Here is a 14,611-nt window from a genome sequence, read left to right as displayed (position 1 = left end):
CATTCGCTGAGTTAAAACAACCCATTCGCTGAGTTAAAACAACCCATTCGCTGAGTTAAAACAACCCATTCACTGAGTTAAAACAACCCAATCGCTGAGTTAAAAGAACCCATTCGCTGAGTTAAAACAACCCAATCGCTGAGTTAAAACAACCCAATCGCTGAGTTAAAACAACCCATTCGCTGAGTTCAAACAACCCATTCGCTGAGTTAAAACAACCCATTCGCTGAGTTAAAACAACCCATTCGCTGAGTTAAAACAACCCATTCGCTGAGTTAAAACAACCCATTCACTAAGTTAAAAGAACCCATTCGCTGAGTTAAAACAACCCAATCGCTGAGTTAAAACAACCCATTCGCTGGGTTATAACAACCCATTCGCTGAGTTCAAACAACCCATTCGCTGAGTTAAAACAACCCATTCGCTGAGTTCAAACAACCCATTCGCTGAGTTAAAACAACCCATTCGCTGAGTTAAAACAACCCATTCGCTGAGTTAAAACAACCCATTCGCTGAGTTAAAACAACCCAATCGCTGAGTTATAACAACCCATTCGCTGAGTTCAAACAACCCATTCGCTGAGTTAAAACAACCCATTCGCTGAGTTAAAACAACCCAATCGCTGAGTTAAAACAACCCATTCGCTGGGTTATAACAACCCATTCGCTGAGTTCAAACAACCCATTCGCTGAGTTAAAACAACCCATTCGCTGAGTTAAAACAACCCATTCGCTGAGTTAAAACAACCATTCTTATAAAACCCTAAGAGTTACTCAAGAGTAGAAGCACTTGTCAAGTCATCGTGTTTTCTCGTCTGTGTCGCATGTTATGGTCCTCTGAGGAACTCATTCACTGTCACTATCATAAAATATTCTTGATTTGATTTAACATGGTGTCGCATGTGAGTTGCAGAAATAGCTTTTTGGCTTTCTTTATTTTTGTACTAACACAAGAACTGTATTGTGCCTTTATTTTAGGAATGCAATGACATGAAAATAGTCCCATAGTTTTGTAAGACTGAATTCAGGAACTTTGATTCTGCCACTGAAAAAAAAAAAGTGTAATTGCCCAGCGAACGGGGAACGCTCTTTACATTAGTCTGATGTTGTCACGGGTTGGTGTGTATAAACTCATGAAGATGAAGGAGCATCGATATAAATGTCTTTAATGGCAATACACAATGAAACATCAATGAGAACGGACAGAGAATGAGGGAGAACACAGAGTATAAATACACAGGGACTAACTAATGAGACGACGGGTGAACTAAGGCTAATCAGACAAAAAAACACAATGAAACAGAACAGAACAATGACAAATGTTCTTTAAACGGTACTACTTACTACATTTTCATATAATTCTGCAAAATTTCAAAAGTAACATTCCAATAATTCTCTACCGTTCAAATAACCAGGATTTATTTTTTAAGAAATGGACGTTTTGAACGTTTTCATAACTTAAATAGAGCTGCAAGCAGCAATACCGGGGCCAAGCGCAAAGAAGAAGACAAGACATGCCAAAATGGCTGACAGTGTCAGATCAACTGCAGCAATGAGCAATTAAACACATTTTAAGATGATTTTAGGCAAAAAGGCTGAAAAATGCATTGTAGTCTATGGGAATTTCCTATTGTGTTTAATTATAGCGCCACCAAGAGGCTCAATCCTACCCTTTTTAATGTGTCCTCGGAGTGAGCCCATACATGTGTGTGTCAATTTTGGTGAAAATATCTCATTTCGTTTTGGAGTTATAGACATTTATATGAAAAAACATGTAAAAAATGACTGACACCTAAATTTGATTGGATTTTACTCCGCCTTACTATCAATATTTTGATGTTTAGGTATTAGCATTTAGCTATTGACCTATGTTTCTGAACTTCTGACGCTGGTTTTGTCTCGATTGGACTAGCGGTTTCGAAGATATCAGCTAACGTTCTATAAGTGCTAAATTACAACGCTGCACAAACCATACGCAGAAACCTGGCAAGTCTGGTATCGTTGGACTCGGCAAGGATTCAGGAGACGAAAAAAGTTACTCCCATGAAAATAAGTCAATCACACCCAAAGTTATACGCGTTTGGGGGGAAAAATTCTCCACTAGGCGGCGCTGTTTTCAAAACTTCTCAGGCTCCTTCAGGACATCGTGATGATGACCCATACCGAGTTTCGTAACAATCCGTTCATGAGTTCATAAAATACAGCATTTTAGCACATAATTCAAAATGGCCGACAGCCAAAATGGCCGATATGGTAAAATTGGATATCAGTCGACTCACACGACTCATGCCATCCCGAATCTAACAAGACCACTTTTATGATTTTTGGACAAACGGTTCAGAAGTTATAATTTCATAACTTTCCCGCAAACGGTTCTATGGGCTGCCATAGACTTCACTGGCGGAATAATAATAAGAAATCTAAGGGTTTCAATAGATGAGAACGTTAGCAATCGTCAGCTGGGCGTGACTTTATAGGGGCTTTCGCACCGGAGGAACCTTTTCATAGTTCCTAGAACGATTGGTGGAAGTACCCGGATATTGGTGCGTTCACACCGCAGGAACGAGGAACGATTTTAGTTCTGAGAACTCTTTTTGTTGGAACTATTTAAGCTCCTACTTCAGAGTAGGGTCTAACCCAGCACAATATAGATAGGAACTACCAGTGACGTAAGTGAACGCTGATTGGACGAACGCACGCGAAACACCAGTACCCGCCATAAAAATAAAAAAAGCAGTCTACACACACAGATTATACACTCTAAAAAATGCTGGGTTAAAAATAACCCAAGTTGGGTTGAAAATGGACCCATTCGCTGGGTTAAAACAACTCAATTTCTGAGTTAAAATAAACCATTCGCTGGGTTAAAAGAACCCAATTGCTGGGTTAAAATAACCCAATTGCTGGGTTAAAATAACCCAATTGCTGGGTTAAAATAACCCAATTGCTGGGTTAAAACAACCCAATCGCTGAGTTAAAATAACCCATTCGCTGAGTTAAAACAACCCAATTGCTGGGTTAAAACAACCTATTCGCTGGGTTAAAATAACCCAATTGCTGGGTTAAAACAACCCATTCGGTGGGTTAAAACAACCCAGTTGCTGAGTTAAAACAACCCAATCGCTGAGTTAAAACAACCCAATTGTTGGGTTAAAACAACCCAATTGCTGGGTTAAAACAACCCATTCGCTGAGTTAAAACAACCCAATTGCTGGGTCAAAACAACCCATTCGCTGTGTTAAAACAACCAAATCGCTGAATTAAAACAACCCATTCGCTGGGTTAATACAACCCAATTGCTGAATTAAAACAACCCAATCGCTGAGTTAAAACAACCCATTTGCTGAGTTAAAACAACCCAATTGCTGGGTTAAAACAACCCATTCGCTGAGTTAAAACAACCCAATTGCTGGGTCAAAACAACCCATTCGCTGGGTTAAAACAACCAAATCGCTGAATTAAAACAACCCATTCGCTGGGTTAATACAACCCAATTGCTGAATTAAAACAACCCAATCGCTGAGTTAAAACAACCCATTTGCTGAGTTAAAACAACCCAATTGCTGGGTTAAAACAACCCATTTGCTGGGTTAAAAGAACCCAATTGCTGGGTCAAAACAACCCATTCGCTGGGTTAATACAACCCAATTGCTGAATTAAAACAACCCAATTGCTGGGTTAAAACAACCCATTTGCTGGGTTAAAAGAACCCAATTGCTGGGTCAAAACAACCCAATCGCTGGGTTAATACAACCCAATTGCTGAATTAAAACAACCCAATCGCTGAGTTAAAACAACCCATTTGCTGAGTTAAAACAACCCAATTGCTGGGTTAAAACAACCCAATCGCTGAGTTAAAACAACCCAATTGCTGGGTCAAAACAACCCATTCGCTGGGTTAAAACAACCAATTCGCTGAATTAAAACAACCCATTCGCTGGGTTAAAACAACCCAATTGCTGAGTTAAAACAACCCAATCGCTGAGTTAAAACAACCCAATTGCTGGGTTAACCAACCCAATCGCTGAATTAAAACAACCTATTCGCTGGGTTAAAACAACCCAATTGCTGAGTTAAAACAACCCAATCGCTGAGTTAAAACAACCCAATCGCTGAGTTTAAACAACCAAATTGCTGGGTTAAACAACCCAATTGCTGGGTTAAACAACCCAATCGCTGGGTTAACCAACCCAATCGCTGAATTAAAACAACCTATTCGCTGGGTTAAAACAACCCAATTGCTGAGTTAAAACAACCCAATCGCTGAGTTAAAACAACCCAATCGCTGAGTTTAAACAACCCAATTGCTGGGTTAAACAACCCAATTGCTGAGTTAAAACAACCCAATCGCTGAGTTAAAACAACCCAATTGCTGGGTTAAACAACCCAATCGCTGGGTTAAACAACCCATTCGCTGAGTTAAAACAACCCAATTGCTGGGTTAAACCAACCCAATTGCTGGGTTAGTCCATTTTCAACCCAACTTGGGCTATTTTTAACCCAGCATTTTTTAGAGTGTAGCATATATATTTCCTCCACAAACTAACTCTACGAACATGGAAATCAGCGATAGATGGACCTCTCAACCTTTACACTAAAGAGAAAATCCGACGCAACTTTGAGGGCCCAAGCGAAACATGATTATGTATTTCTGCTCAGCTAGCGGCATTGGACATCAACCACACGGCAAACGCTAATACTTGTTCATATACTGTCTACTTTCTTTCAGTTCAATCTGATAATGTATTAGACAAGACTGTTAAACAGACCATAATCTAATGAAGACAGGGAATGTGAGAGGTGTGTGCTCAGGCTCAGGCGTTCTCAGCGCTGTCAAAATAAAAGTCACAACAACAAGTGCGGCTCGTCCTTAGCAAAACTATAATAGAACTCATTCAGATCATCGGCCGTTCAGATCTTGTCGTTCCCGCTCTGCTTCATTGCTCCATCTCCATCTGCAGTCCTTGGCAGATTGAAGTTTCTGCCTGTAGGTCAGGAGAACATGGATTAGGCAATGGTCAGAAAATCACAAAGATATATAAAATGGGAATTGCAATATATATAGTCAAAATTGCATCAGAATAAAAAGTGGCAGAAACGAGTTTCCACACTGTTGTTGTTGTTGTTGAAGAGAGAGCGTTAGCTCATTGGCTCTGTGTCCTCTCACTCACTGGGAACTCTGGGAACGCTGTCAGGATTGAGCTGAGGGCTCTGGGAAATATCTCGGAGGGGGAAGAGCTGACCGTGAGTTATGTGGACTTCCTGAACGTGTCCAAGGACCGGCAGCGGTTGCTGAAGCAGCAGTATTTCTTCGACTGTAAGTGTGAGCACTGCACCAGCGGCTCTAAAGACGACCTGATGACGGCCAGCAGAGACGCAGACGGACAGAAGGTTCATATCTGCACTAGAACCCTCACTCTTAGAAGAAAAGCTTCATATATAGAACCTATTAGGGGCTGTTTTATTTCATTTTATGAAACGTAACCTTTTTTTATAATCCATTAAACATTAAATTATTTTGCAAGACATTTCTCCTTATATAGAACCTTTCTGGCATAAAGCATTCTTTAAAATTGAGTCAAGAAGCTCTATACAGGTGCTGGTCATATATTTAGAATATCATCAAAAAGTTGATTTATTTCACTAATTCCATTCAAAAAGTGAAACTTGTATATTCATTACACACAGGCTGATATATTTCAAATGTTTATTTCTTTTCATTGTGATAATTATAACTGACAACTAAGGAAAATCCCAAATTCAGTATCTCAGAAAACTAGAATTTTATGAAAAGGTTGAATATTGAAGACACACTCTAATCAGCTGATGAACTCAAAACACCTGCAAAGGCCTTTAAATGGTCTCTCAGTCTAGTTCTGTAGGCGACACAATCATGGGGAAGATGCTGACCTGACAGCTGTCCAAAAGATGACCTTTGACCCCTTGCACAAGGAGGGTAAGACACAAAAGGTCATTGCAAAAGAGGCTGGCTGTTCTCAGAGCTCTGTGTCCAAGCACATTAATAGAGAGGCGAAGGGAAGGAAAATATGTGCTAGAAAAAATTGTATAAGCAATAGGGATAACCGCAAACTGGAGAGGATTGTGAAACAAAACCCATTACAAAATGTGGGGGAGATTCACAAAGAGTGGACTGGAGCTGGAGTCAGCGCTTCAAGAACCACTACGCACAATACAAAGAAAGGATTTTTAGAAATCTTGGCCAGCTGAAGAGTATGAGCGTGTCCAGCACTCAATGCTCAGTTGGGGCTGGTTTAGCCTGAATTACTGCAGCCATGCGGCGTGAGGAGATCAGACTGAGGCATGAGGAGATCAGACTGAGGCATGAGGAGATCAGACTGAGGCATGAGGAGATCAGATTGAGGCATGAGGAGATCAGACTGAGGCATGAGGAGATCAGACTGAGGCATGAGGAGATCAGTCTGAGGCGTGAGGAGATCAGTCTGAGGCGTGAGGAGATCAGACTGAGGCGTGAGGAGATCAGACTGAGGCATGAGGAGATCAGACTGAGGCATGAGGAGATCAGACTGAGGCGTGAGGAGATCAGACTGAGGCGTGAGGAGATCAGTCTGAGGCATGAGGAGATCAGACTGAGGCGTGAGGAGATCAGACTGAGGCATGGGGAGATCAGACTGAGGCATGAGGAGATCAGACTGAGGCGTGAGGAGATCAGACTGAGGCGTGAGGAGATCAGACTGAGGCATGAGGAGATCAGACTGAGGCGTGAGGAGATCAGACTGAGGCGTGAGGAGATCAGACTGAGGCATGAGGAGATCAGACTGAGGCGTGAGGAGATTAGACTGAGGCATGAGGAGATCAGACTGAGGCGTGAGGAGATCAGACTGAGGCGTGAGGAGATCAGACTGAGGCATGAGGAGATCAGACTGAGGCGTGAGGAGATTAGACTGAGGCATGAGGAGATCAGACTGAGGCATGGGGAGATCAGACTGAGGCATGAGGAGATCAGACTGAGGCGTGAGGAGATCAGACTGAGGCGTGAGGAGATCAGACTGAGGCATGAGGAGATCAGACTGAGGCATGAGGAGATCAGACTGAGGCGTGAGGAGATCAGACTGAGGCGTGAGGAGATCAGACTGAGGCATGAGGAGATCAGACTGAGGCGTGAGGAGATCAGACTGAGGCATGAGGAGATCAGACTGAGGCATGGGGAGATCAGACTGAGGCATGAGGAGATCAGACTGAGGCGTGAGGAGATCAGACTGAGGCATGAGGAGATCAGACTGAGGCGTGAGGAGATCAGACTGAGGCGTGAGGAGATCAGACTGAGGCATGAGGAGATCAGACTGAGGCATGGGGAGATCAGACTGAGGCATGAGGAGATCAGACTGAGGCGTGAGGAGATCAGACTGAGGCGTGAGGAGATCAGACTGAGGCGTGAGGAGATCAGACTGAGGCATGAGGAGATCAGACTGAGGCGTGAGGAGATCAGACTGAGGCGTGAGGAGATCAGACTGAGGCATGAGGAGATCAGACTGAGGCATGAGGAGATCAGTCTGGGGCCTGAGGAGATCAGACTGAGGCGTGAGGAGATCAGACTGAGGCATGAGGAGAACAGACTGAGGCGTGAGGAGATCAGACTGAGGCTTGAGGAGATCAGACTGAGGCTTGAGGAGATCAGACTGAGGCTTGAGGAGATCAGATTGAGGCTTGAGGAGATCAGACTGAGGCATGAGGAGATCAGACTGAGGAATGAGGAGATCAGACTGAGGCATGAGGAGATCAGACTGAGGCGTGAGGAGATCAGACTGAGGCGTGAGGAGATCAGACTGAGGCATGAGGAGATCAGACTGAGGCATGAGGAGATCAGACTGAGGCATGAGGAGATCAGACTGAGGCGTGAGGAGATCAGACTGAGGCGTGAGGAGATCAGACTGAGGCATGAGGAGATCAGACTGAGGCATGAGGAGATCAGACTGAGGCGTGAGGAGATCAGACTGAGGCGTGAGGAGATCAGACTGAGGCATGAGGAGATCAGACTGAGGCATGAGGAGATCAGACTGAGGCGTGAGGAGATCAGACTGAGGCATGAGGAGATCAGACTGAGGCGTGAGGAGATCAGACTGAGGCATGAGGAGATCAGTCTGAGGCATGAGGAGATCAGTCTGAGGCATGAGGAGATCAGACTGAGGCATGAGGAGATCAGTCTGAGGCATGAGGAGATCAGTCTGAGGCATGAGGAGATCAGACTGAGGCGTGAGGAGATCAGACTGAGGCATGAGGAGATCAGACTGAGGCGTGAGGAGATCAGACTGAGGCATGAGGAGATCAGACTGAGGCGTGAGGAGATCAGACTGAGGCGTGAGGAGATCAGTCTGAGGCATGAGGAGATCAGTCTGAGGCATGAGGAGATCAGACTGAGGCGTGAGGAGATCAGACTGAGGCATGAGGAGATCAGACTGAGGCGTGAGGAGATCAGTCTGAGGCGTGAGGAGATCAGACTGAGGCGTGAGGAGATCAGTCTGAGGCATGAGGAGATCAGACTGAGGCATGAGGAGATCAGACTGAGGCATGAGGAGATCAGTCTGAGGCATGAGGAGATCAGTCTGAGGCATGAGGAGATCAGACTGAGGCGTGAGGAGATCAGACTGAGGCATGAGGAGATCAGACTGAGGCGTGAGGAGATCAGTCTGAGGCGTGAGGAGATCAGTCTGAGGCATGAGGAGATCAGACTGAGGCATGAGGAGATCAGACTGAGGCGTGAGGAGATCAGACTGAGGCATGAGGAGATCAGTCTGAGGCGTGAGGAGATCAGACTGAGGCATGAGGAGATCAGTCTGAGGCGTGAGGAGATCAGACTGAGGCGTGAGGAGATCAGTCTGAGGCATGAGGAGATCAGACTGAGGCATGAGGAGATCAGACTGAGGCATGAGGAGATCAGACTGAGGCGTGAGGAGATCAGACTGAGGCATGAGGAGATCAGACTGAGGCGTGAGGAGATCAGTCTGAGGCATGAGGAGATCAGTCTGAGGCATGAGGAGATCAGTCTGAGGCATGAGGAGATCAGTCTGAGGCGTGAGGAGATCAGACTGAGGCATGAGGAGATCAGTCTGAGGCATGAGGAGATCAGTCTGAGAGGCATGAGGAGATCAGTCTGAGGCATGAGGAGATCAGTCTGCGGCATGAGGAGATCAGACTGAGGCGTGAGGAGATCAGACTGAGGCATGAGGAGATCAGTCTGAGGCATGAGGAGATCAGTCTGAGGCATGAGGAGATCAGTCTGAGGCATGAGGAGATCAGTCTGAGGCATGAGGAGATCAGACTGAGGCATGAGGAGATCAGTCTGAGGCATGAGGAGATCAGTCTGAGGCATGAGGAGATCAGTCTGAGGCATGAGGAGATCAGTCTGCGGCATGAGGAGATCAGACTGAGGCATGAGGAGATCAGACTGAGGCATGAGGAGATCAGACTGAGGCATGAGGAGATCAGACTGAGGCGTGAGGAGATCAGACTGAGGCATGAGGAGATCAGACTGAGGCATGAGGAGATCAGACTGAGGCATGAGGAGATCAGACTGAGGCATGAGGAGATCAGACTGAGGCGTGAGGAGATCAGACTGAGGCTTGACGAGATCAGACTGAGGCTTGACGAGATCAGACTGAGGCATGAGGAGATCAGTCTGAGGCATGAGGAGATCAGTCTGAGGCATGAGGAGATCAGTCTGCGGCATGAGGAGATCAGACTGAGGCATGAGGAGATCAGACTGAGGCATGAGGAGATCAGACTGAGGCATGAGGAGATCAGACTGAGGCGTGAGGAGATCAGACTGAGGCATGAGGAGATCAGACTGAGGCATGAGGAGATCAGACTGAGGCATGAGGAGATCAGACTGAGGCATGAGGAGATCAGACTGAGGCGTGAGGAGATCAGACTGAGGCGTGAGGAGATCAGACTGAGGCGTGAGGAGATCAGACTGAGGCATGAGGAGATCAGACTGAGGCATGAGGAGATCAGACTGAGGCGTGAGGAGATCAGACTGAGGCATGAGGAGATCAGACTGAGGCGTGAGGAGATCAGACTGAGGCGTGAGGAGATCAGACTGAGGCGTGAGGAGATCAGACTGAGGCATGAGGAGATCAGACTGAGGCGTGAGGAGATCAGTCTGAGGCTTGAGGAGATCAGACTAATGCATGAGGAGATCAGACTGAGGCGTGAGGAGATCAGACTGAGGCATGAGGAGATCAGACTGAGGCGTGAGGAGATCAGTCTGAGGCTTGAGGAGATCAGACTAATGCATGAGGAGATCAGACTGAGGCGTGAGGAGATCAGACTGAGGCGTGAGGAGATCAGACTGAGGCATGAGGAGATCAGACTGAGGCTTGAGGAGATCAGACTGAGGCATGAGGAGATCAGACTGAGGCGTGAGGAGATCAGACTGAGGCATGAGGAGATCAGACTGAGGCATGAGGAGATCAGACTGAGGCGTGAGGAGATCAGACTGAGGCGTGAGGAGATCAGACTGAGGCATGAGGAGATCAGACTGAGGCTCTGCTCAGGTGTTATGAGCCCAGGTCGCTCTGATAGTGGCCTTCAGCTCTTCTGCATATCGCATCTTCCTCTTCACAATACCTCACAGATGTTCTATGGGGTTAAGGTCAGGCGAGTTTTCTGGCCAATCAGGAACGGGGATACCATGGTCCTTAAACCAGGCACTGGTTGCTTTGGCACTGTGTGCTGGTCCCAGTCCTGTTGGAAAATGAAATCTGCATCTCCATAAAGTTGGTCAGCAGCAGGAAGCATGAAGTGCTCTAAAACTCCCTGGTGTACGGCTGCGTTGACCTCTGACCTCAGAAAACACAGTGGACCAACACCAGCAGATGACATGGCACCCCAAACCATCACTGACTGTGGAAACTTTACACTGGACCTTAAGCAGTGTGGATTGTGAGCCTCTCCTCTCTTCCTCCAGACTCTGAGACCCTGATTGACTTCATCAGAGAACATAACTCTGGCCACTCAGTCCAGTCCTGTCTGTCTTTAGCCCAGGCGAGACGCTTCTGACGCTGTCTGTTGGTTAAGAGTGCGACAGCTGAAACCCTTGTCTGTCATACGTCTGTGTGTAGTAGTTCTTGAAGCACTGACTCCAGCTCCAGTCCACTCTTTGTGAATCTCCCCCACATTTTTGAATGGGTTTTGTTTCACAATCCTCTACAGGGTGCGGTTATCCCTATTGCTTGCACACTTTTTTCTCTCTTAATGTGCTTGGACACAGAGCTCTGAGAACAGCCAGCCTCTTCTGCAATGACCTTTTGTGTCTTACCCTCCTTGTGTAAGGGGCCAAAGGTCGTCTTTTGGACAGCTGTCAGGTCAGCTTCTTCCCCATGATTGTGTCGCCCACAGAACTAGACTGAGAGACCATTAAAGGCCTTTGCCTGTTTTGAGTTCATCAGCTGATTAGAGTGTGGCACCAGGTGTCTTCAATATTCAACCTTTTCACAATGTTCTAATTTTCTGAGATACTGAATTTGGGATTTTCCTTAGTTGTCAGTTATAATCATCACAATTAAAAGAAATAAACATTTGAAATATATCAGTCTGTGTGTAATGAATGAATATAATATACAAGTTTCACTTTTTGAATGGAATTAGTGAAATAAATAAACTTTTTGATGATATTCTAATTATATGACCAGCACCTGTATAGAAGAGTCTGGGATGAATCATGAAATAGACTGTGGCTGCGTCCCAATTCGCCTACTTATACTACGTCCTAAAAGTATGTACTCTTTTTGTGAAGAAAAAGTACATACTTTTGAGTGTGTAGCAGAAGAGTATGCAAGCTTTGGGACATACTACTTCGTCATCTTTAACGGACTCTGTTACGTGCGTCCCGTCACCGCTTAAACTGTCAATCATCGTCACAGTTCAAATCCCCCACTTTCAATTTAATTTCCTACCGTATCGGAGAGAAATGTAGTCGCTCGTTGATCTGCCTTTCGTGGGTCTTTAGACTCCTCTCATGTGTTTGCAAAGTTAATGGCCAAACGTATCATTACAAAAGTTCTCAATGCTGCTGAAGGAGAAATATAATGTGGATAATATTGAATAAATATCTTTTCGTCAAGTTAAATACTGATAATTGCTCACTCAAACCACTTTATCTAATCCTCTCCACTTAACCGTCAGACTCGCGTAACCTTCATGTTTGTAGTTTTTTAAACACTTTTTATCCGCGTTTGTAGTTCTAATCGAATCCTCGTCCATCTCGCAATGGGTTGTGGGCAATATCAGCCGTAGAGTGCGCATCGATCTGCACTTCGGATTCTGACCGGAAATAGTAAACCATCCGGGAATCTTTGGAATACTCTTTTCAACATACTAAGATTTGGGACATACTAATTCTTTTTTCGAATACTATTTAGTACGGATAGTATGCGAATTGGGACGCAGCATGTGTTTTATCCATACTAGCGGATAGGGGTGTAACGGTACACAAAACTGACGGTTCGGTACATACCTCGGTTTTGAAGTCACGGTTCGGTACGGATTCGGTACAGCAGTTTTACAAAATTGCTTTTTATTAATTTTTATTCAACAGTGGTTAAATGAGAAAAAAATGTGTCTGTCCTTAAATTAATTCAGTTAGAACTAAAAGTTTCTTAAAGATAATGCTGTAAACTATATAGGGAGCTCTTACTTACATATTGCAATGAAAGATTAACAACAGAGCCCAAACTATTAGCCTAAATTCAGTTGCTATTTATTTTTAGATATAATAATCAACAACACTCATAAGCTTCACATTAGGCAGTTTTTGCATTAACTTCTAAATCTAATTATAATAATTTTTTTCTCCAATTTGTTGTTGAAGTATAATCATTTAGTGGCTGTAATTTTCATGACAGGTTTATTTAAACATACATTAAATAAACAAGACATCACTAACAGGCTAAGTAGTAAATAATGAATATATAGGCTAATATAGTGCATGTATTCAGTGAAAGAGTTAATCTCTCTAGTGAACTCACAGCTGTGGACACTGAATGATTTCTGAGGTAAGCGTGATTCTACACGACATTGTTTACAGCTGTTTTATTGTCTTTCCGCGGTTGTAACACCGATGGAGCGATTACACAACATATGATACGTTTCAGCAAGTTTGAATGTATCCTCAACCTACCTTAAGATATTAATTTATATTTATTCTTTCTCAAGCGGCGGCGCGCCAGTGATTGCAATCATCTCTTCCTGATCGCGTTCACTCGCGCGCCGCGCGCTGCCGCTTGAAGTTGAACTGATGCGCGTCTATCAGTCACGTCATATTATAGAGCGTTAAAACTGCATTTTTCGTTTGAATTACGTGATAAAATGGACTGAATACTCAATATGTTCGTGTGGGAACTAGGATTGAAGTGTGTTCCGCGCTTTAAACAAGCCGACTGTTAACTGTTAAAGATTGCATTCATAACCGTTCGGTACACGCGCACACCGAACCGAGAGCCCTGTACCGAAACGGTTCAATACGAATACGTGTACCGTTACACCCCTACTAGCGGACTCTAAATCAGTCCCTCAAGTCTGCTCAGGCACAGGACCATATAGATTAAATAGTGCCTCGTGTGGCAGGGAATAATAATACAGTCATTCTAGAAAGTGTTTCTGTATAAAGTCGACTACACTGAGATCAGCAACTGGTTGCAAAAATAAAACCCTTGGATGCTAGGTGATAATTATTTATAATTATACACTCAATAAAAAACTTGATAAACATTGCATTAAATAACACTTTACTCTCCCTATCAGCCCTGTGCAAAGCATGATGTTCAAACGTTCTTAGATCATATTTTTGTTTTAGCTGAGATAAACATATAACTAAATATTTGTATGTTCCTTGTTGAATTGGATTGTGTCTGATTTGAAGAGCTGATCTCAGTGGAGGTTTATGCAGAAAAATAGGAGCACTGACCGTATATATGACCGGGATATACAGGGATAACCCTAACATCTGATCACCTGATCATCTTCAGATCCAGTGTTCACCGTAATAACAGCGAAGCGCTCGTGTGTTTGTGTCCTCAGCCGTCTGCTGAAGTGCTGAAAGAGGTCACAGAGTTCAGTCTTCAGGCTCTGGTGAAGATCGAAGAGGCTCGCACTAAAGGAAACTTCCATGAGGTCAGTCTGACAATCCCATCCTGATTTCAGGAACCTCAACTTCGAAAGTCGAACCTGGACTTTTGGCAATAAAAGTAGATCTAAACAGTCTTTCCGAACCTCAGTGATGTTCTTTACACTGTTAACCAATGTTGCTTTTATCTAATTATATTTATGGTTTGGTTCAATTTTATCTTGATGTTAATCAATTCTATGAGGAGTGTTATTTGCAAACTGAACAAACACGGATTTTTGATTAGAGTGATATTGAGTGGTTTATGCTGTGATCTGTTTCTGTAGGTGGTTAAGATTTGCCGTGAGTGTCTGCAGAAGCAAGATCCAGTGTTCGGAGACACAAACCTGCACCTGCTGCGCGTCCTCAGCACTGCCAGTGAAGTCCTGTCCTTCCAGCAGCAGTTCCACGAGGCGGCCAGATACGCACAGCGCATGGTGGAGGGATACACGTGAGTCTGTGTGCGCTTAAA

At 44.5% G+C, this 14,611-nt stretch overlaps 1 protein-coding gene across 4 annotated transcripts in view; it reads left to right on the top strand.

Moving 5' to 3' along the window:
• The window catches only part of smyd1a (SET and MYND domain containing 1a), a 43,637-nt gene that overhangs the window by 22,699 nt on the left and 6,327 nt on the right, over positions 1–14,611 (top strand). For all 4 annotated transcript variants that reach the window (XM_079814723.1, XM_079814726.1, XM_079814725.1 and 1 more), the window contains 3 exons: positions 5,195–5,390; positions 14,055–14,147; positions 14,427–14,590. In XM_079814723.1, the coding sequence (XP_079670849.1) occupies positions 5,195–5,390; positions 14,055–14,147; positions 14,427–14,590 (453 nt within the window). The remainder of the gene's footprint in view (positions 1–5,194; positions 5,391–14,054; positions 14,148–14,426; positions 14,591–14,611) is intronic.

This window comes from Gobio gobio (assembly GCF_949357685.1).
Source record: "Gobio gobio genome assembly, chromosome: 4".
Classification (NCBI taxonomy): Eukaryota; Metazoa; Chordata; class Actinopteri; order Cypriniformes; family Gobionidae; genus Gobio; species Gobio gobio.
Note: the sequence above shows the minus strand (reverse complement) of the source record. Positions and strands in the feature narration are given on the sequence as shown.